Consider the following 21,367-nt stretch of genomic DNA (forward strand, 5'->3'; position numbering starts at 1 on the left):
TTGATAAGTATCTGTAAGACAACTGATCAGAGAATAATGTTCAGAGCTCCCCCTTCACGTTTACAAGCTTTTTCACAAAATTGACCTTGACAGGAGAAATCAATATTATACTGAAATTTAAAGAAAGGCTTCACTGAGGAACGGGGTTTGTAAAGAAGATGGAGGAGAGATAGGAGGATAATGAATAGAGGGCAAGTAGGAGAGAATTACAGGGACGCGGTGGCTCAGTGGCTAAGACGCTGAGCTTGTCGATCGAAAGGTCGGCAGTTCAGCGGTTCGAATCCCTAGTGCCGCATAACGGGGTGAGCTTCCATTACTTGTCCCAGCTTCTGCCAACCTAGCAGTTCAAAAGCATATAAAAAATGCAAGTAGAAAAATAGGGACCACTTTGGTGGGAAGGTAGTAGCGTTCCATGTGCCTTTGGCGTTTAGTCATGCCGGCCACATGATCACGGAGATGTCTTTGGACAGCACTAGCTCTTCGGCTTTGAAACAGAGGTGAGCACCGCTCCCTAGAGTCGGGAACAACTAGCACATATGTGCGAGGGGAACCTTTACCTTTACCTTTACCTTTACCTTTAGGAGAGAATTATCCCGAAAAATAACATATACCGAAAAGAAGAAAAAGTGATTTTTTTTTTAATTAGATTTATATGCCGCCCTTCTCCGGAGACTCAGGGCGGCTTACAATGCGTTAAGCAATAGCCTTCATCCTTTTGTATATTTATACAAAGTCAGCTTATTGCCCCCACAACTGGGTCCTCAATTTACCTACCTTAGAAAGGATGGAAGGCTGAGTCAACCTTGAGCCTGGGGAGATTCGAACATGCAATAATTGCAGACAGCTGAATGTTAATAACAGGCTTTTAGTCTGTTGAGCTATCCAGGCTCCTGATTTAAAAGAGAAAACGTGTAATAGCAACGAAAACAAACAGGAGGATATGAAAAGATGAAAACGGTGATAAAGCAAAAGGCAGACAATCAGAACATTAAGCAGATATGTTTTAAAGGCCTTGATAAGATCAGAAGAAAATCAACCGTGAACAAAACCCAAAACAATAAAGAGATTTTATAGTGCCTTAAAAAGGTAAACAGATTAATATGTACGTAGATTGCTTTCTGTTTAAACGTTTCAGAGATAAGCATAGAAGTGATTAAAATACGACTGATAAATTTACAAAACCTTAAAAAATAATACATAACATAACACCACATGCTTTAAAAAGGGATGGGGCCAGGAACAAAACTACCGTAATCATTTAAAACACATAGGGATGAATAGGGAAATTTCAGTAGAAGTTCTCACAATAGATTCTCCTGAAGAGAGAATTACAGTAAGTCTGTGCCACCATAAAGAAGACTGACTAGTGAATTACTACAAGACCATCCACAAGTCATAGTGCAGGCAGAAAGACCTCTTCAGACACAAGGAATCCATGGTGACAGTTAGAACAATTAATCAGTGGGAACAACTTGCCTCCAGAAGTTGTGAATGCTCCAACACTGGAAGATTTTAAGAAGATGTTGGATAACAACATGGACTCCACTCCCTTCATCCAAGGAAGCCAGGCTACCTAGACCACGACTTCCAGGTTGTCATCTCCTATGTTCACCATTTCCAAAGAGGCCACCGTAATAGTCAATTGCAGCAAAAACAAAAAAGAGATTTTTTGCATCTTGAAATCTTTATCACTAACAGTTGCCACTCTAGGGACTAGAAGCACGTAAACGGTGTCCCTTGAATGTCATCTATCAGAATTTGGCAACAATGTGAGAACGGGGTAGAAGAACAGAAAAATGAACACTGAGTCTATTCGTCCTTCGTTCCATGAGTTTAAAATTCAGGATGCAGTGAGCAGTTTTGCTAGTAAAGTCATAATCATGCTACCTATCCCATAAATCCCACCAGATTTCATCTGGTGAAATTTCATCCAATTAACATAGTTATAGTTTAGTTTATAGTTTATTTGATTTGTATACCTCCCTACTCCCGAAGGACTCAGGGCGGTGAACAGCCAACAATAAAATACATAAATACACAAAATTTAAAAACCCGATAAAATCAAATTAAATTATTTGGCCCAGACAAATTAAAATACCCCAATAATTTAAAAACAGATTAAAATTTACATATTTAAAAAGGGAAGAGATTAGGCCAAGCCCACTTGATGGAATAAAAAGGTCTTCACAGCACGGCGGAAGGAGCGCAGATCCGGGATCCTCCGTATCTCCAGGGGGAGCTCATTCCAGATGGTAGGTGCCCCCACAGAGAAGGCTCTCCCCCTAGGGGCCGCCAGTCGACACTGTTTGGCTGACGGCACCCGGAGGAGTCCCTCTCTATGAGAGCGTATTGGCCGGTGGGAGGCTATTGGTGGTAGTAGGCGGTCCCGTAAATAACCAGGCCCTAAGCCATGGAGCGCTTTAAAGGTGGTAACCAAAACCTTGAAGCGCACCCAGAAGACCACCGGGAGCCAGTGCAGCTCGCGCAGGAGAGGTGTTACATGGGAGCGCCATGTCGCTCCCATTACCACCCGCGCGGCCGCACTCTGCGCCAGTTGGAGCCTCCGGGTGCTCCTCAAGGGGAGCCCCATGTAGAGAGCATTACAATAGTCCAGGCGGGAGGTGACGAGGGCATGAGTGACCGTGCGTAACGAGTCCCGATCCAGAAAGGGATGCAACTGGCGAATCAGGCGGACCTGATAAAAAATCCTCCCAGTCACGGCCGTCAAGTGCTCTTCTAAAGACAGCCGTGAATCCAGGAGGACGCCCAAGTTGCGAGCCCTCTCCGTGGGGGCCAATGATTCGCCCCCAATAGTCAGTGATGGCGTCAACTGACTATATCGGGACGTCGGAAACCACAGCCACTCGGTCTTGGATGGGTTGAGCCTGAGCCTGTTCCTCCCCATCCAGATCTGTACGGCCTCCAGGCACCGGGACATCACATCAAGGGCATCGTTGGGGTGATCTGGGGTGGAGATGTACAGCTGGGTGTCATCAGCGTACTGATGGTACTCCACCCCGAAACCACTTTAACCATAAAGTTAAAGGTAAAGGTTCCCCTCGTACATATGTGCTAGTCGTTCCCAACTCTAGAGGGTGGTGCTTAGCTCCGTTTCAAAGCCGAAGAGCCACTGAGCCACCGTGTCCCAGTTATCCAATTAACATACTAGAGGACAAATCTGGAAATCCCTACCTCTTCTTTTTCTTTTCTTTTTTTTATGGGACCCTGTAGTCCCATAATTCATGGTCAGGATGACTGGATGAAGCTGAGCATTTACTGGCATATTCCCTTCCTGATGCCTATGTAGGGCTCACAGTAGATATTTGTTCTTTGAGCCCTAAGAGAGAAACATCTGCTGCTACCTAGGATTGAACTTTCAACCTTCTGAGTGGGAGGCAAGCGTCTTCACCACTAGGCCACTACCCTGTTCGCTTTCCATCTTGTTTATGCCTTCCTCCAATATTAGGTCTGTCCCACCAGCAAGGAATTATAAAGACTGAAGATCATTATTGGTCTGTTTCTGGTGTGTGGTGCATTAGATAAGTTCACCAATTTAGTGTAGTTTTCAAGTAATCAGATAATATATCTCAGCTGCAAGTTTCTCAGCAGCTACATATGTTGATTTTGGATGTTTTAAAATGTCCTTAAAATGTTTTTAGTGTTTTTATCGTAATCTATTTTTTGAATTGTAAGCCGCTCAGAGTCATTGACTTAGAGGGGTGGCTGTAGAAATTGAATAAATGAATAATTTAAAAAAATATCCCTGTGGTCATCAGGTGTACCCCCTAACTGGTCTGGTTGAAGGTGGCACCAGAATCACCATCACGGGTTCGAACCTTGGGCAGAAGCATCAAGATATTGCAGAGACTGTCACAGTTGCAGGAATCCCCTGTGAAGTTGATGCTCTGGTGTATGAAATCTCCAGCAGGTAAGTGCACGACCAGCGGGCTCATGGCAGTAAGAATGGCACTGTTCTATTGCATAGCTGATAGTGACAGTGAACATGTCTGCCCTTCTCCCTTAAGCAGATGGTGGTCTTTCCATCAGCAGCAGCACAATCTTACTTACCACTAGCTGCTTCTGTCCAACTGATGAGGGTGGAAGAGGGTTCTCATGGGCCACTGGAATTCATAGGACCAGCTTTAGTGACAGGAGAAAGACTACAGGAGGATCTGGCAGTGACAGGCTGAAATTTGAAGCTTGCAATAATATGAAGTTTAAAACATAGGTTCACCGAAACCTACAGGTCCAACCAAACCTAGCAGATGCAAGGAAACCAAAGTTACATCCCCTCCAAATAAATAAATGCCAGTTGCTATATCGGACACCTTTCCCTCATTCCTATTTTACAAGGTACTGGGAATTGTAAAGCAGTGAAGGAAGGGCAGCTACTTGACTCCGGAGTTTCTTTGTCCCAAGTCAGTAAGACGTGTTCAAACTTGATGCTTCTGCCATTTAAGCTGCTTTGTCCATGAACTCACTGGTGAGATAATATCCTGAAGGCAGGACAAGAAGCAACGGGTGGAAACTAATCAAGGAAAGAAGCAACTTAGAACTAAGGAGAAATTTCCTGACAGTGAGAATAATTAATCAGTGGAACAACTTGCCTCCAGAAGTTGTAAATGCTCCAACACTGGAAGTTTTTAAGAAGATATTGGACAACCATTTGTCTGAAGTGGTGTAGGGTTTCCTGCCTAAACAGGGGGTTGGATTAGAAGACCTCCAAGGTCCTTTCCAACCTTGTTATTCTGTTATATCCATAAAAGTAGGAGAAAGAAAATCCTTGATTGCGGCTGCTATTTGTTCCCATTGGGGAAAAGAAGGAAAGGTTGATCATTGGGGTGGGGAACCTGTAGTTCTCCAGCTATTGGTAGACTGTTATTATTTACAGCGAAAAAGAATTGGACTCCAGCAGCATCTAGATCAGTGTTTCTCAACCGTGGCAACTTTAAGATGGGTGGACTTCAACTCCCAGGATTCCTCAGCTAGCATAGAGTTGAAGTTGAAGTCTACCAGAGATGTCAATCTAGAACAGGGGTGTCAAACTTGCGGCCTGTGGGCCAGATGCGTCACGTGTTGGCCCCACCCCTGCCCGGTTTAGCGAGGTGGGGGGAAAGTCCCGATACGTCATTTGACACCGCCATGACAACGCGAGTTTGACACCCTTAATCAAGACGAATAAAGACCTAAATGGCCATGTACCCTGATTTTGGATATTTTAGCCCTTGAAACTGCAAGCTTCAGTTTTGTAATGAAACCACCTGCGATAGGAGAATTGTCTTCAATAACTAGGCCGCTGCTTTGCTGACTGATGTCTCTGGCAAAGCTGTGCTTTGGGAGATCCGGTATAATTTTTTTTTTAATTTGATTTATATGCCGCCCTTCTCCGGAGACTCAGGGCGGCTTACAATGCGTTAAGCAATAGCCTTCATACTTTTGTATATTTATACAAAGTCAGCTTATTGCCCCCACAAACTGGGTCCTCAATTTACCCACCTTAGAAAGGATGGAAGGCTGAGTCAACCTTGAGCCTGGGGCGATTTGAACCAGCAGTAATTGCAGGCAGCTGAATGATAATAACAGGCTATTAGTCAGCTGCGCCACCAGGCATAATTGAAATCTAGGGAACCAGATGAAGCAAATCCCACATCTGAATGTAAAAGGGGATTTCTCACGTGAAAGACAGGTGACAAAATGCAGTATCAAGGAGTTGAAAGATACCCAGAATCCATCCCATTCATCTTTATGCTGTGAATTTGGTCACCACAAAACACACACCCTCACACAGAGTCTCCTGCATTACCAAAAAGATTTATTCGCCAAGCTCTTGGCTCGAGGAAGTGATCCAGGTCTCAGACTGTGGAGGAAAGACATTTGCTCAACAGGATAAGTCTTCAGGTGGGTGACGTCTCCTCCCCCACCAGGCCAAGAGCTAAAAGTGCCCCCCCCTCTCATTAACTCAGGTTTAGAGCAGCCCATGTGGTGCACCTTGGTGGGGGACTCTTCTCCATCCTCTCTTCTGCCCTTGTCCTGCAGTATCGTATGCACCACGGGCAGAAGCGGCACAGAGAGGTCCGGGCATGTGGTCGTGGAAGTCCCTGGAGGTGGGCAAGGCATCTCTGCTCATGTATTCACCTATCAGGTAAAATAAGTCTTACAGCTCAAAAGGAGGGATAACTTCCAGGAAAAAGCAGACATCTCTGCCCTTCATTGAAGCCCTAAATAATTCATATGGTGCCATTAATGCACTTAAATTCCAGTATATTTGCAAGGGATTCTTGATGTTCTCTGAGCTTGGTTGTTTTCTTGCGGATGTTTCATTAACAAACTAGATAACTTCTTCAGTGCTCACTGATGATGTTATCTAGTTTGGTAATGAAACGTTTGCAAGAAGGATGTCTATGGAGATTCTCAATCACCAAGGTCATAGTTGTCCCAAAGGTGCCACTGGACTTCCTTTATTTTTCCTTGAAGACCTTTTGCTTCTCCAATCCAAGAAGTTTCTTCAGTTCAGATTCAGCCAAGCTAAAGAAGCTTCTTGGATGTGTAGCTGAACCTCTTCCAAGAAAAACCAGAAATTCCAGTGGCCTCTTGAAAAAAAAGCACCTTTGGGACAACCATGACCTGGATGACTGAGAATCTCCATAGACATTTGGCCAGAGTAGTTGGGTGGCCTGAAAAAAGTGATTTATGACTGTTTTTTTTCACATTTACGACCCTTGTGGCATCTCTCTGGTCACGTGATCAAAATTTAGTGTTTCAATTAAGGAGAGCGACTTCTGCTTTTCCTGGAACCATTGTAAATACATACCAGTTGCCAAGGGCCCAAATTTTTATCCCGTGAGCCTTTTTATCACATGATAAATGCAAGGACTGATTGTAAGCCGCTTTTTTTCTGTGCCATTGTAATTTCAATCATTCACTAAACGAATGGTTGTAAGTTGAGGACTCCCTGTACTGCTATGCTGGGTAGGACTGATAGAAATTGGAGTGCTAGCTAGTTCAGAGGACCATAAATTCCCACTTCACCTCCCCACCTCATGATGCTTTCACATGGAGCTGGTTCAATGAATGGGGTTACATTTTCTTTTCCTCTTGAGTGGAGGGAGCTTTGTTTCCTGAGCAAAAATTGGCCCTGGAGCAACCAGATCAACCCTCCGTAATTTAGAGCAGTGGCCCCCAACCTCTTGGGCACCAGGGACTGGTTCCGTGGAGAGAGGTTTTTCCACAGATCGAAAGGTTCATGGTTTTGCATGCTGCCTGCATCCACGGGTGGGGCTTCGCCTGTTTGCGTGGCCCAGCTGCTAGCATGCCGCGGCCCGGTGCTCCTCCACAGACCAGGGATTGGGGATCCTGATTTAAAGGAGTCTGTTATTCGATGCACTAATGGTTTCAAGAGGACTAGCACCCTCACTCCCCAAACATTCTTTGCTTGTGGATGTTGCCTTTTCTAATACAGCCGTTCCTTCCCTGCTTCTCTCTGCAGAATCCAGAGCTAAAATTTGTTTCTCCAGTTCGAGGCCCCAAAGCGGGAGGAACCAGCCTCACGCTGACCGGATCCAAGCTACTGACTGGAAATCCCAGCACAATCAGCATTTGGGTTGGATACTTCCCTTGCTACATGTAAGGAAGTTGGGCTGCCAGCAGCAGCTTTTTCAGATTGGCTTCTTGTTTGAGGATGTAAGAATATGGCATCTCGGTCCGAGATGCATTTTATTGGAATCCAGCTATCCCACCCCATATATGCACACCCCGTATATGGGTGTGCAGAGGGAGATATACTGCAGACACATACATGCAGGATGAAAGACAACCTTTGCTATGGGTTTGGAAATCATGCAGGGCAGGGGGAGGGGGCTGCATAAACTCCTGCTTTTTATGGTTGTTGAAGATCCTCATGAAAAACCTAGTCTCAAATCTCTAGTCTGCCTGCTTTTTAGAAGTTTGGGGGTTTTTTTAACTTTATTTTTGCAAATGTATTAATCCAGTTTCTGAGTTCTCATTTTTCCATTCATGTATCTTTTTCAGTTCCTTTCTAATTTGTCTGTCTATACATGCATATATATTTGCCTGGACTACATAGATTTTGCCAAATAATTTCCCCAATGCATTTTTGTACATTGTTTTCATGAATATATGCATTTTGCTACAGACTTGCTCCTCCGTTATGCTTTTAAAAGCATATTTTATTTTTTTAACGTATATTGGTTTTAAAAGATGCAAAATTAGATCTGATCTCATTCAGATAAGAACTGAATATCTTTCTTCCCATATCCCTATCCTGCACTTCTAAGAAGATTTGACAGAAATCCTGCTCAGCCCCTTGTGAATCTTACTAGGTTCATATTCAAAAGTTTTGTTATGATGTATGCAATATATTTGTGATAGGGGAAATCCATCAGTCAAAGCCTTTTCAATCTGTTTTAGGTTGTAATCCTACAAATAGTTGGGAATAAATCCTATCCACTCCAAGGAAATAATTCTGAATAAATAGGATTAGGACTACACTATTCATTGTTTCAAACATTAATAAAATAAAATGGTTATCAAAACAGAAAACAAGAGCTTTGTGGCTTCCCAGTGCCATTAGACAGAACACGGGAAATGATGGAGAAGATTTACTTTATACCAATTATTGTTTCTTATGGCACAATGCTATTCGCATCATTGTTTTCCTTTATATGTCCCTAGGAACAAAAGTCTAGAAACTAAGATTTTATGTGTAATGAAAAAATACAACTGAAGACTCAAAAACTTTTCATGAACATGTTTTTAATGTTTAATTACATCAGGGAAAGGAGCTTCTGGGGACAGCATATATTTACAGTCTCTTCAAGCTCCCTCTCTTTCATTTTACACTGGCTGTGCATTTAGATGTGATTCATTTTCATGGCAAGGTAGAATTTTGGAATGTTCTCACAATTTATGGTTGAGGAGAAAAGGCAAGTCTGTGAATTCAGTCTTCTCACCTCCTCCTCTTGGTGGCTCCTGGAAGATATTTTACAGAAAGCCACAGAGTGCCCAGCTTTGCCCACAAATACAATGTGGCTTTTAAATTGTCTTTTTCAAAGTTTTATTGTTTTTTTTAAAAAATAATTTTATTGAATATACAATTTAAAAACATTAGACTTGGTGCAACTTGTCTGGTACATACTTTTCTAACACTTTTTCTTTCGTGTATATTACAATATAACATCATGCATATTCCATATATACTTTTTGTACATTCAGTCACACTTCAGTTACATACATATTCCCTTCGTATCTATTCAAATCCAATTTAATCCTATCTAATATTTCGTATATTATTTTATTTATTTTTCTCCCCTTTCTTCACTCTGTTTTATTGTTTTGTGGTATCAGTAGACTAAATCTTTTCTAGAGTAAGTTTATATATTTCTCTTGCTTTCTTTTCCTTCTAAAGCCATTCTGAGATGCAGGAACATGAGTTGCTATGCCAGACAAGCGCCAGTAATGTGTCTACAGAGTTTTCCATCACAGTCAAATACGGCGATCAAGAACGGAGGTTGGAGCATTCCTTCTTCAAATACACCCTTGACCCCAACATCACCTATGCAGAACCAGCCAAGAGTTTCCAGAGGTAACAGCAAATAGGACAGATCTTGAGATGAAGCTTTGTGGTTGGTAAATCCTGTCCCTTCTGCTCGTGGTTGACTAGGATTGATAATTTTAGGAGTCCAGTGGTGTCTAAAGAAGAACAGATCCCTATCCTATCTTATGCTGAGGTATTTTAGCATTTAAGGATTAAATGGCCTGCAGGTTTCTGTCATGCTGTCTATTGGTGTTTCCGAACCAGCGGTGGAGATCATTGGTACATCATGAGGACTATGCTAGTGGTTCCTGATATAAAAGCCAAAATAAAATAATAATTAAAACTAAAGCAAAATCTCAGAAGACAGTTGGGGCAAATCTAACGTGTTTTCAGTCATTTTCCAATTTTATATGTAAATGTAATGTTGAGGTTTAATGTTGAGATACCATTTGAAGAAGAGCATGGGTGCCATCATGCTACAGTCAGTGGCATTGTAGACATGATGCAGTGATCCTCCAAATCTCTTGGATGATGATGATGTCCTGGTCCACATAAAGGAGAAGCTAACCTGTATCAGAAACTAGTTAGTCTTCCTGAAGAGAAAGCAGCCAGTGTAGGTTTTGTATCTCCCCATTACAATTCCCCAGATCAGATCAAAATTTCCAGCCAGTAGCTGTTCTCGGGAGTCAGACGGAGAAATGCTTTCAGCCAACGTATCTGGAGTTGCCAGTTGTGTTACCAACAAGATGGGCCTCTGGATAGCATGATTGAAAAAGAGTTTCTACCATTCTTAATTTAGCATTCTGACCACTGCAGGGTCGCAATAGCATTTAGACTTATGTACCGCTTCATAGTGTTTCACAGCCCTCTCTAAGCAGTTTAAAGAGTCAGCCTATTGCCCCCAACAATCTGGATCCTCATTTTACCCACCTCAGAAGGATGGAAGGCTGAATCAACCTTGAGCCTGGTGAGAATTGAACTGCCAAATTGCAGTCAGCCAGCAGTCAGCAGAAGTAGCCTGCAGTACTGCACTCTAACCACTGCGCCACTGCAGGTAGTGATTATCATCCAGTGAACCCACATATCTTCTCTACGAAGTACCAATAATTGCACAGGCAGGCAGACAATTCTGTGAACATCTTTGGACATCACAGTTTTTTCATAGTTGTTATGTTTTGGCTATTTTCAGGTGATTTTCCTTAAACTGTGTAATAAGATAACAAGGTTATCAGAATAGAAACATAGGAGGCTGCCTTAATCTGTCTTAGATTATTGGTCCACTGAATTGCGAATTCAGACTCTATATTTATATGCGAATTTAAACTCTAGAACAATTAATCAGTGGAACAACTTGCCTCCAGAAGTAGTGGGTGCTCCAACACTGGACGTTTTTAAGAAGAGATTGGATAACCATTTATCTGAAATGCTATAGGGCCATGATGGCGAACCTATGGCACACGTGCCACAGGTGGCACATGGAGTCATATTGGTGGGCACGTGAGCTTTGCTCTAGCTCAGCTCTGGCGCACATGTGCATGCCGGCCAGCTGATTTTCAGCCCTTCCGGGCCCACCGGAAGTCAGGAAAAAGGCTGTTTCCGGCCTCCAGAGGGCCTCGAAGGGGGGGGGGGAGGTCGTTTTCACCCTCCCTAGGCTCCTAGAAAGGCTCTGGAGCCTGGGGAGAGTGAAAAACGGGCCTTCCAGTCCCACTGGAAGTTGGCAAATTGCCTGTTTCCAATCTCTGGAGGGCCTCCAGGGGAGTGGGGAAGGCCGTTTTCACCTTCCCTGGGCTCCAAGAAAGCCTCTGGACCCTGGGGAGGGCAAAAAACAGGCCTACCGGGCCCACCGGGCCATTGCGTGCCAAAAGCGGGGGAAGCGCAGGGGGGCAGGGTGCATTGAAATATGGGTGTGGGCATACACACACGCGACCCCCCCGCGCGACCCCCGCTTTTGACACGCAACGGCAAAAAGGTTAGCCATCACTGCTATAGGGTCTCCTGCCTGAGCAGGGGGTTAGACTAGAAAACCTTCAAAGTCTCTTCCAACTCTGTTGTTATTGTTGTTATAATGGTTGGACACAGTCTGTTGTTAACCCACAATCTGTTTGCACTACTGCTCTTATTGGCCCCAGACAAGAGGTTGAGTGGCCATGAATTGTAGAAGTTGTTCTCTGAACCATTTGGACAGCACCAAGCTGCCACCTCCTGTTCTACGCTACCTACTGAGGCCAATGTGATAGGATCTATGAGGTTGCCAAGAATCACTCTGGGATTGTCTTTCATTACTTTAATGCAGACATAGGCAACTATGGTCCCCTAAGAACCTGTGGACTTCAACTCCCAGAATTCCTGAGCCAGTATGACTGAATGGCTGGCTGAGGAATTCTGGGAGTTGAAGTCCACAGCCCGTAAAGGTGCCACCGTTGCCCACCACTGTCTTAATGAAACAATTCCAAAGCTTCAAGTACCAAAACTAAACATGCTAAAACCATCAACGTTTGTTCATCTGTATGCATGATTTCAGTGGCGGGCGAGAGATAAGAGTTCGAGGACATAACCTCGATGTCGTGCAGTGGCCAAAAGTCCGTGTCACAATTTCACCCTTGGAGCGCCGACGTCGGGGAGTGGGAAGATGGCGTAGGATTATTCCAGAAACAGGATGTCTAGAGAACGCTCTCTGCAGTGTCCAGCAAGTAAGTGAAATTAAAAAAAAATATTTCCCTTAGCCTGTTTCAAGTTAATTCTAGAGGGATCCCGGTTGGAGAATTAAGAACCATGTTCTGCTCTCTTCAGAGCCAAGAAGAATCAGGTGGATTGAAGACAGTTCAAAAGTTTGGATATTATTCCAACAGTCAGAGCCATTTGGCTTCAGCTGATTTTTCTAGCATGCCACGCATGGGGGAAAGGAGCCATGTTCTATTCTGGAGGCATTCTTGAGATCACCCAGATGGCAAAGATCAGTTCCCCACCTATCCAAAGAGCCAGACTTTAAAAAGCATGGCTGTAAATTACAGGAAGGCAAATTCTTATCGAGTGTTAGAAACAACTTCCCAAACAGTAAGAATTACTTTGACAGTGGAACCAATTACAGGTAGTCCTTGGCGTACGACCACAATAGAGCCCAAAATTTCTGTTTTTAAGTAAAACAGTTGTGAGTTTTGCCCCCACTTTATGACCTTTCTTGCTACAGTTAAGTGAATCACTTCAGTTGTATAGGGTTTCCTGCCTAGGCAGAGGGTTGGACTAGAAGACCTCCAAGGTCCCTTCCAACTCTGTTACTCTCTTCTCTTCTCTTCTCTTCTCTTCTCTTCTCTTCTCTTCTCTTCTCTTCTCTTCTCTTCTCTTCTCTTCTTTTACTCTACTCTACTCTACCCTAGTCTATCCTACTCTACTCTACTCTACCCTACCCTAGCCTACCCTATCCTACCCTACCCTACCCTACTCTACTCTACTCTACTCTACTCTACTCTACTCTACTCTATTCATTAAGTTAGAACCACGGTTGTTAAATGAAACTGGCTTTCCCACTGACTTTGCTTGTGAGAACTTCACAAAAGGTGCTCACAGGATCCCGGAACACTGCAACCGTCATAAATATGAACCAATTGCCAAGTTTTAATCATGTGACCATGAGGATGCTGAAATCGGTCATAAAACTGTCATTTTTTTCAGTGTCATTGTGACTTCAAATGGTCACTAAATGAACGGTTGTAAGACGAAGACTACCTGCAACCAAAGAAGTGGTGGGCTCCAATTCCCTAGATATGTTTCCTTTCACTAGAAAGTAGAAACTAGGTAGCCCTCAGCGAGGAATGCTTCAATTTGGGATTCCTGCATTGAGGGATGGATCTACTGGCCTCTTCCATCTCTATGATTCATTATCTTTGGCCTTTCTAGGAAATTTTCTGCTATGCTGGGGAGTGGGGTGCCCTTTCTGCACTGCCAAGGACTCTGACAAATCTTTATTACACTTATTTTAAGCAAATGCTGCTAATAGAGATGTTTGATTCTTGGGGTTTCCTTAGGAATTTCCTTGACTTTGCTTGTGAGACGGTCACAAAAGGGGACATGGCAACGGTCATAATTATGAGTCAGTTCACAGGCGTCTGAATTTTGTTCACATGACCGTGGGGAAGCTGCAATGGTCATAAGTGTGAAAAACGGTCATAAGTCACCTTTTTCATTGCTGTGGTAACTTTGAAGTGCCACTAAAGGAACTTTTGTAAGTCGAGGATTACCAGTACAACTATCCCATGTAGCATAATTCCCACCCAGTTTTCCCCTCTCTGGAACCTAAACCTTCTCAGCTAGCAATGATCTGCCATTTTGTATGTTTCATTTCCAGTGGTGGGCTTCAGACCCACCGGTTCGCTGTGCGTATGCGCCTTTCACACATGCGCCTGGCCTTCCATGCATGTGCTTTGCTCGTGTGCGTGCCTTCCACGCATGCGCCTGGCCTCGGAAATGTGGCTAAATAGGACAGCATAGTGCCGGGGTGGGTGGACAGGCCCACCCGTGATCTCCACTACCGGTTCGGGCGAACCGGTCTGAACCAGCTGAATACCACTTCTGTTCGTGTCACCAAAAATAGATTACTTTTTAAAGATTTTTGTTTATCCCACTTTTATTATTTTTATAAATAATTCAAGGCATAGAACATACCTAATACTCCTTCTCCCTCCCATTTGCCCCATAATAACAACCTTGTGAGATGGATTGGGTTGAGAAAGAGTGAGTGGCCTAGGGGCACCCAGCCGTCTTTCATACCTGAGACAGGACTAGAACTCCCAGTTTCCTGGTTTCTAGCCTGATGCCTTAATATATATATATATATATATATATATATATATATATTTTAATCGTTCATTGTTTAAATATATCAACAGTACCTTTTTACTACTGGATTTATGTGATTTTTTTTCCTTTACACAACTTACTGCAAATTGTATTAATCATTAATGTATTTTCATGTAAAGGTGGCACATACATCTGACTCCCAAACCCTATCCCATTCCCCCCCCCCCAAGCACTCTGTAAAATAGGTTGGACTGAAAAGCAAAATATAGAGTCGAAGCTTCCCTTGTTCACTTGGGTCTTACAGGTTTTGGTCCAAAATTCTAAGCTCTAACTCAGTCTACTGTGCTTGGAGACTTGGGTAAAGGAATGGGTCTTGGAAAAGGGTATGGAGAGCCACTTCAGAAATTTCTTGGAAATAGAAATTTAGAATAGAATTCTTTATTCTTGTGTGTGATTGGACACACAAGGAATTTGTCTTTGGTGTATATTTCTTGAAAACAGTAGCTTTGGAAGAATTGTAGTCATTCATTTCTCTTCCTTTCTGATCCTAGTTTGAAGAGCCATGTCAGGTCAACTCCTCCAACCTCATACTTTGCAAGACTCCAGCAATTAAGCCGTTGTCCCACCCCATTCAAGTAAAACTGGAGTTTGTCCTGGATAATCTCAGCTTTGACTTCAATGCCTTTCATCCCACTGGCTTTTCTTATGAAGTTGACCCTTTCCTGAAACCCCTCAACACAGACGACATCACCAAACCCTACCGTCACAAGCCTGGAAGCATCATCTCCGTGGAGGTAAACGGAACAACTTGTTCTGCATAAGTGGAGGCAACGCCCCTTCTTTGGTTATTGGCTGTGATCATCCTGTATTATGTAGGATACTGCTCTTACGTCTGAGGTTCTCAGGGTACAGTGTTTTATTTTTTCCTCATTTCTGAATCGTCCATCTCTCTCAAAGAAGGAGTCTGGATGGTGCACAACAAAATATTAAAATAAAAGAAAGTATATACAAATTTTTAAAGTATTATACATTTCTTTATAAATAAATAAACAACTGTACGTGTATTTATATATGTACAGTAATTGATCCATTCACTAATTTACATTGCACATTTCCTCTACGATCTCATGGTGATATAGCTAGTCTTCTATCCACTCATTTTTTCCCCCCACAGCTAGAGAGAGAAATGTCAGGCTGAGATAACTCAAAATCTGCTATTAGTTTCTATGGCTGATGGTGGCTGGAATTGGGATATGCCTTGTCCTAGCCAACACATCATACCGAACACTGATGAGCCAAGTAAAGCAAGAAGAATATTATTATTTCTGGTTTACAAATAGTCTGCCTCAGGCTTGGACATTCTGTATAACCCTTGGGGATAATAATCTAAGATGTTATAGATCAATGACCCCCAACCTTTTGGGCATCAGGGACCAGTTCTGTAGAGGGAGGTGTCAACTCTGAAGTGAACCTGGCTGAAGCCATCTTTTGCTGCCTCATAGTTGCCACGAACCCTGAAAGTGGGAAGGGAGGTGGGAAATAGATAGACCGGCTAACAGTCAAAATAAAAAGTTTTCCTGTGGGAACCAAGGTCATCTTAACAGGTGGCTTGTGGAAGGAGGAGAGGAATTATTATTATTATTATTATTATTATTATTATTATTATTATTATTCATATTTCTATGCGCCCACTCTCCGAGGACTCTGGGCAGCTTACAACAATTGACAATATACTAAATAGCATATTGCCCCCAACAATCTGGGTCCTCATTTTACCCACCTCGGAAGGATGGAAGGCTGAGTCAACCTTGAGCCAGTGAGATTTGATCTGCTGATCTGCTGAACTAGCAGTCAGCTGAAGTAGCTGCAGTACAGCACTCTAACCACTGCGCCACCTCGGCTCTTGTTGGAATGGCCAAGCAGCCCTGCCAGCTATTTTCTTTTATTGAAAAAGTTTTAAAACAAATTTTCCCCACAACCCCCCCTCCCAACCCCCCCTCCCCCTCCCCAACTTCCCAGAGCAGAACACAAGGTATTTCTATTGATCTTTAACAATAATCTAAATTGCATAACCAATCATTAAACTAACACCCCTATAAAAAAATTCTTAACCCCCCCATATATAAAATCCTATTTCTTAAACATAATACTTCTAATATCACTTATATAGCGCTTATACAAATAAAAGAGATCATTCATAAGCTATTTGATATTTTTTGGTCTGATACTTATTTTGTATATAATCAATCCATCCTGCCAGCTATTTTCATTGGACAATGTGACCGGTGGCATCTGGGAGGGAGGATTTTTGCTCTTTTAATTAGGTGAAAACCGTGGAAACTTTTAGAGTTGGTTTTCACTGGCTGTGCCGATATGACGTATCCAATAAATATGTTCTTTGAGGAATCTACCTGCCTTGGAGTTCTGCTTTTCATGGGTCCGTTATTTGGAACGTTGACAAGAGGTTTTTCCACGGACTGGAAGGGGCATGGTTTCGTGTGCTGCCTGCATCCCGTGGATGGAGGTTCGTTTGTTTGCGTGGCCCAGTTTCTGGCATGCCGCAGACCGGTGCCATCCATGGACAAGGAGTTGGGGACCCCTGCTGTAGACCTCCTCTAGTTGCATAAATCTGACAGATCCTTTTAACACAGGGATGAAGGATCTATGATTTTTCCAATTTTTCTCGCCTACAATTCCCTTTAGCATTAATCTCTGGATTGGGGTTGGAAAAAAAAATGGATGAAAAGGAAATAATAAATGTAAGGGGTGTTGAAAACTTATATGGCTGCAGGCATGGATGAATTAACCAGAGAAGAATTAAAGTATGGGTGTAATTAAAATATGGATGTGGTTTGTTTATGGGGAGCTAGAAACTTACGTAATATATACATGAGGGGTGCATCTGTGCCTCATGAACTGGAGGAATGCCACTATTGTTCCTTTATACCAATGTTTTTCAAACTTGTCGGCTGGAGAATTCTGGAAACTGAAGGCCATTCATCTTAAAATTGCCAACTTTGAAAAACACAGCTTTATTCAAGTGGAAAAGTAGGAAGAACAAATGCTAACACTGCATGGAGCTTGGTTTGCTGACATAGCCTGGGAATGTTTGACAGAAGTCTGGTTTAATGGATAGAAGGATGACAACGAATAACATTTGGGAAATGAAGTGGGGTACTACACCTGGCGGGGGATGCATGAGCCAATTTTTTTTTGCTCTTAGCAAGTCTTTGAGAAATGTGTGATCATGAGAAGAAAGATTAATGCAGAAAAAGCTTAACTGCCAGAAAACGAATCATAAAACAAACAGGTTTGAGGTACAATGTATTTTGTACGGAGTTCAAATTTAGTTATAGAATGTAATAAACTATGATGGAACAGGAGCATGTTTGGTAATCATTGGAATTCACAAGAGACGCAAGACCTTCAATCTGTCCTCTGCCCTCAGCACAGAAATGTAGCTGGGACTTGCCTACCACAACAAGCTAGTGATTATTTTCTTTTTCTTTTTGTTTATTTATTTGGAAACTGGAAATGAACAGACTAGGGTCCCTCAAAATAGACAGTACTGTATTAATGGGACAATGCAAGGTGTCGATACTCTTGTTATTAGTATTATTCATAGTATTATTAAGTAAAGTAGCGTTTGTTAAATTATTTCATATAATAAATGTTTGTCGAGGTCAGCAAACAACCTGAAACTTCATGAAGGAGTTGATGAGTTGTTGGGGAGCTCATTTGAATTGATGTAGAGCAGGGATGTCAAATTCAAGGCCCGAGGGCCGGATTTGGCCCGTGGGGCCACCTGGAAACAGCGGACCGACCTGCGGTGCTTCTGCCAGTGAAAGCAGGCTCGCGAGCTCCGTTTTTGGCTGCCACGGCCTCCTGCAACCCTCTGCCAGTGAAAATGGAGCTCGGGAGCCCGTTTTTGCTGGCAAAGCACTCGGGCCACCACAGGTGCCCCCGATAGCAGTGATGTTGAGATGGCCACGCCCACCTTGGCCACGCCCACCCTGGTCCCCTGAGGCCAAACACAACTCTGATGCGACCTTCAACGAAATCGAATTTGACACCCCTGGTGTAGAGTAACCAAAGGAGCTTTTTCAAAAGGCAGCTGGCCTTTTTTTTCCCCCTTGAAGATATTTCGCTTCTCATCCAAGAAGCTTCTTCAGTTCTGTAATCCTTCCATCCTCCACCATTCAGTCGGAAATGAAGAAGCTTCTTGGATGAAAACAAAGGAAAAACAAAGTCCAGTTGCTTTTTGAAAAAGCACCTTTGGGACAACCATGACCTGAATAACTGAGAATCTCCACAGACGTGGTGTAGAGTAACTTTTCATAAGGGTGTCCTTATCTCTGTTCCTCCAGGGAGAAAATCTGGATCTGGCCATTTCTAAAGATGAAGTAAAAGCCATGATTGGAATTGGGGTCTGCTCAGTCAAGACCCTAACGAAGAACCACCTGTATTGTGAGCCTCCTACTGAACAACCGGCTCCTCAGCACCGGGCTAAACGGGAAGGTACCGACTCACTGCCAGAATTTACGGTAAGAAATAGTCTAGGGCAGTGTTTCTCAACCTTGGATACTTTAAGTTGGAAGGACTTCAACTCCCAGAATTCTGGGAGTTGAAATCCACCTATCTTAAAATGGTCAAGGTTCAGAAACACTGGTCTAGGGATATTGAGAATTAAATTCAATCCAGAATGGGAAACTTGGTTTAGGAATTTGGTGTTCTGCTTTAGAAATTGCAATGATGTGTAATCCATTTGGGGTGGGTGGGGAATGAAAATTTTTGGTCATTGGTTTCTTCCTTCACCATCAGCAGCTCTGAGGGTGTATTGAATGGGTGTCCAACTTTTTGGCTTCCCTGGGCTGCATTTAGTGAGGAGGAATTGTCTTCGGCCGCATCTAAAATATATAATATAGTTTATGTATATAAATATTGCTAAAAGAGCCTTGGTGGCGCAGCAGACTAAAGTGCTGTTAAGTAGCACCAGCTGCCTGCAATTACTGCAAGTTCGAATCTCACTAGGCTCAAGGTTGACTCAGCCTTCCATCCTTTCGAGGTAGGTAAAATGAGGACCCAGATTGTGGGGGCAATAAGATGACTTTGTATAAAAAAAGAACACCGCTTGGGGGGCCCGAAAGCCCTACTAAGCAGGTATATACAAAAGTATGAAGGCTATTGCTTAACGCATTGTAAGCCGCCCTGAGTCTCCGGAGAAGGGCGGCATATAAATTGAACTAACAAATAAATGAAAATAAAATCACATAAAAATGTTTAAGTTTACAATATTTTAACAGTTAGAACAATTAGAACAGTTAGAACAATTAATTTAACAGTTAGAACAACAGTTAGAACAATTAATCAGTGGAACAACTTGCCTCCAGAAGTTGTAAATGCTCCAACACTGGAAGTTTTTAAGAAGAGATTGGACAACCATTTCTCTGAAATACTACATAGGGTTTCCTGCCTAAGCAAGGGGCTTGGATTAGAAGACCTCCAAGGTCCTTTCCAACTCTGTTATTCTATCTTGTGGGGCTGCATTACTAGCTGTCCAGGGCTTCCTGCGGCTCACAGGTTGCACACACCCTGGTCTATCAGATAAAGGATCTCAAATTCTTGTCAATAAAATGAAAGTTCAGAAAATAATGCCAAAAGGAAGAAAAAATAGGACTGGTGGTTAGCTGTGATGCTTGAGAAATTGTGATGGGATGTAGTGAGGAGGTGGATCCCCAGGAGGGAGGGGTGCATTCCAGAGGAGTAAATCAGCCCAGATATTATGAGAGAAAGAGGGTGAAGACAGTCCCTGCCTAATAGTTCACAGAGTATATTGTAGTCGCAGACAGTAGAATGCTCAGTCTGGCAAGATTCTGTCTATAGGCATGAAAATAACTCATCTTGGAAGAGTTGACACATGTCATTCTTAGTTTTGAGCCTGACAGAAATATTATGTTTGTCCAGGTTGATGCAATACGTACTGTTATCTCCCAGGCTGTTGTATTTACATGTTTGTCCTCCTGCAGGTTCAAATGGGGAACAAGAACTTCTGGCTCGGACGTGTGCAATATGACACAGAGAGTCAGCTCACTTTCCCCCTGGAGGCCCGGATTGGCTTGGGAGTGGGGACCTCTTTTGTGGCTTTGATTGTACTCATCATCGTCTTCATCTACAGGTGAGAAGAGGGTGGTCAATTGTGGTCGTAAATCGAGGACTACGTTTATATGATCCAATGAAGGGGGTACCTGCATAAGATCTGGGAAGATCTGACCAGCATGGTTTTTTATTTTCTTTTTTTCATTATAGGCGAAAGAGCAAACAAGCTCTGAGGGATTACAAAAAGGTTCAAATCCAGCTCGAAAATCTGGAAACAAGTGTTCGGGATCGGTGCAAAAAAGAATTTACAGGTACCACTTCTGATTCTATCCTTTTTTATAGTCACAGATCAGAATTAAAAATAAAATAAAATGAAAAACAGAACAAAACAAAACAAAAAAGTTAATATTACATTACAGTTAGTGGTGAGATCGCCGATGAGTGGCCAAAGTCTGCCTCATTTTACAGACATGATAATAGAATTTAACTTCATTCTCATACTGAACTGATAGTAACAGCTGTATACATAAAATAGATTACAATTTCCCAGATATTTTTCCAGGTAAGGAATTATGAGTTCCTGAATCCTTATAGAGGGAACAATATAACAGCATTTGAGCTGTAGTTTCAGTGGCCCCTTGTCCATAAAGGCGCGGTCTCAGGTCATATGAGACTTATTTATATCAGCCTTCCAAAATTGCTTTGGAAGAGTATGCTAGAGTTAGTACCCTTTGAAATTTAGAAATAATTATACAATATAGCTGGTTTACGAAGGGAGTCTCAAGAAAATGTTCTTAAGTACTGCAGATAGATCCTTTTGGATTTCCTGGCCTTTAGTACATTGTTTAAATGGGGACAGTAAGACAACTGACTGACTGTGCCCAGCTCACCATCGGCATCTTGCCGTGCCCAACTCGCCATGGG

The 21,367-nt window shown here is 42.8% G+C and overlaps 1 protein-coding gene across 1 annotated transcript in view; it reads left to right on the forward strand.

The window, feature by feature from the left end:
* The window catches only part of PLXNB1 (plexin B1), a 97,339-nt gene that overhangs the window by 52,293 nt on the left and 23,679 nt on the right, over positions 1-21,367 (forward strand). The window contains exons 14-22 of the mRNA XM_070933505.1: positions 3,777-3,928; positions 6,037-6,142; positions 7,487-7,623; positions 9,425-9,601; positions 12,075-12,243; positions 14,899-15,141; positions 18,715-18,891; positions 20,374-20,522; positions 20,654-20,754. Of these exons, the coding sequence (XP_070789606.1) occupies positions 3,777-3,928; positions 6,037-6,142; positions 7,487-7,623; positions 9,425-9,601; positions 12,075-12,243; positions 14,899-15,141; positions 18,715-18,891; positions 20,374-20,522; positions 20,654-20,754 (1,411 nt within the window). The remainder of the gene's footprint in view (positions 1-3,776; positions 3,929-6,036; positions 6,143-7,486; positions 7,624-9,424; positions 9,602-12,074; positions 12,244-14,898; positions 15,142-18,714; positions 18,892-20,373; positions 20,523-20,653; positions 20,755-21,367) is intronic.

This window comes from Pituophis catenifer, unplaced genomic scaffold (assembly GCF_029215685.1).
Source record: "Pituophis catenifer annectens isolate HBS135680 unplaced genomic scaffold, rPitCat1.0.hap2 SCAF_2, whole genome shotgun sequence".
NCBI lineage: Eukaryota > Metazoa > Chordata > Lepidosauria > Squamata > Colubridae > Pituophis > Pituophis catenifer.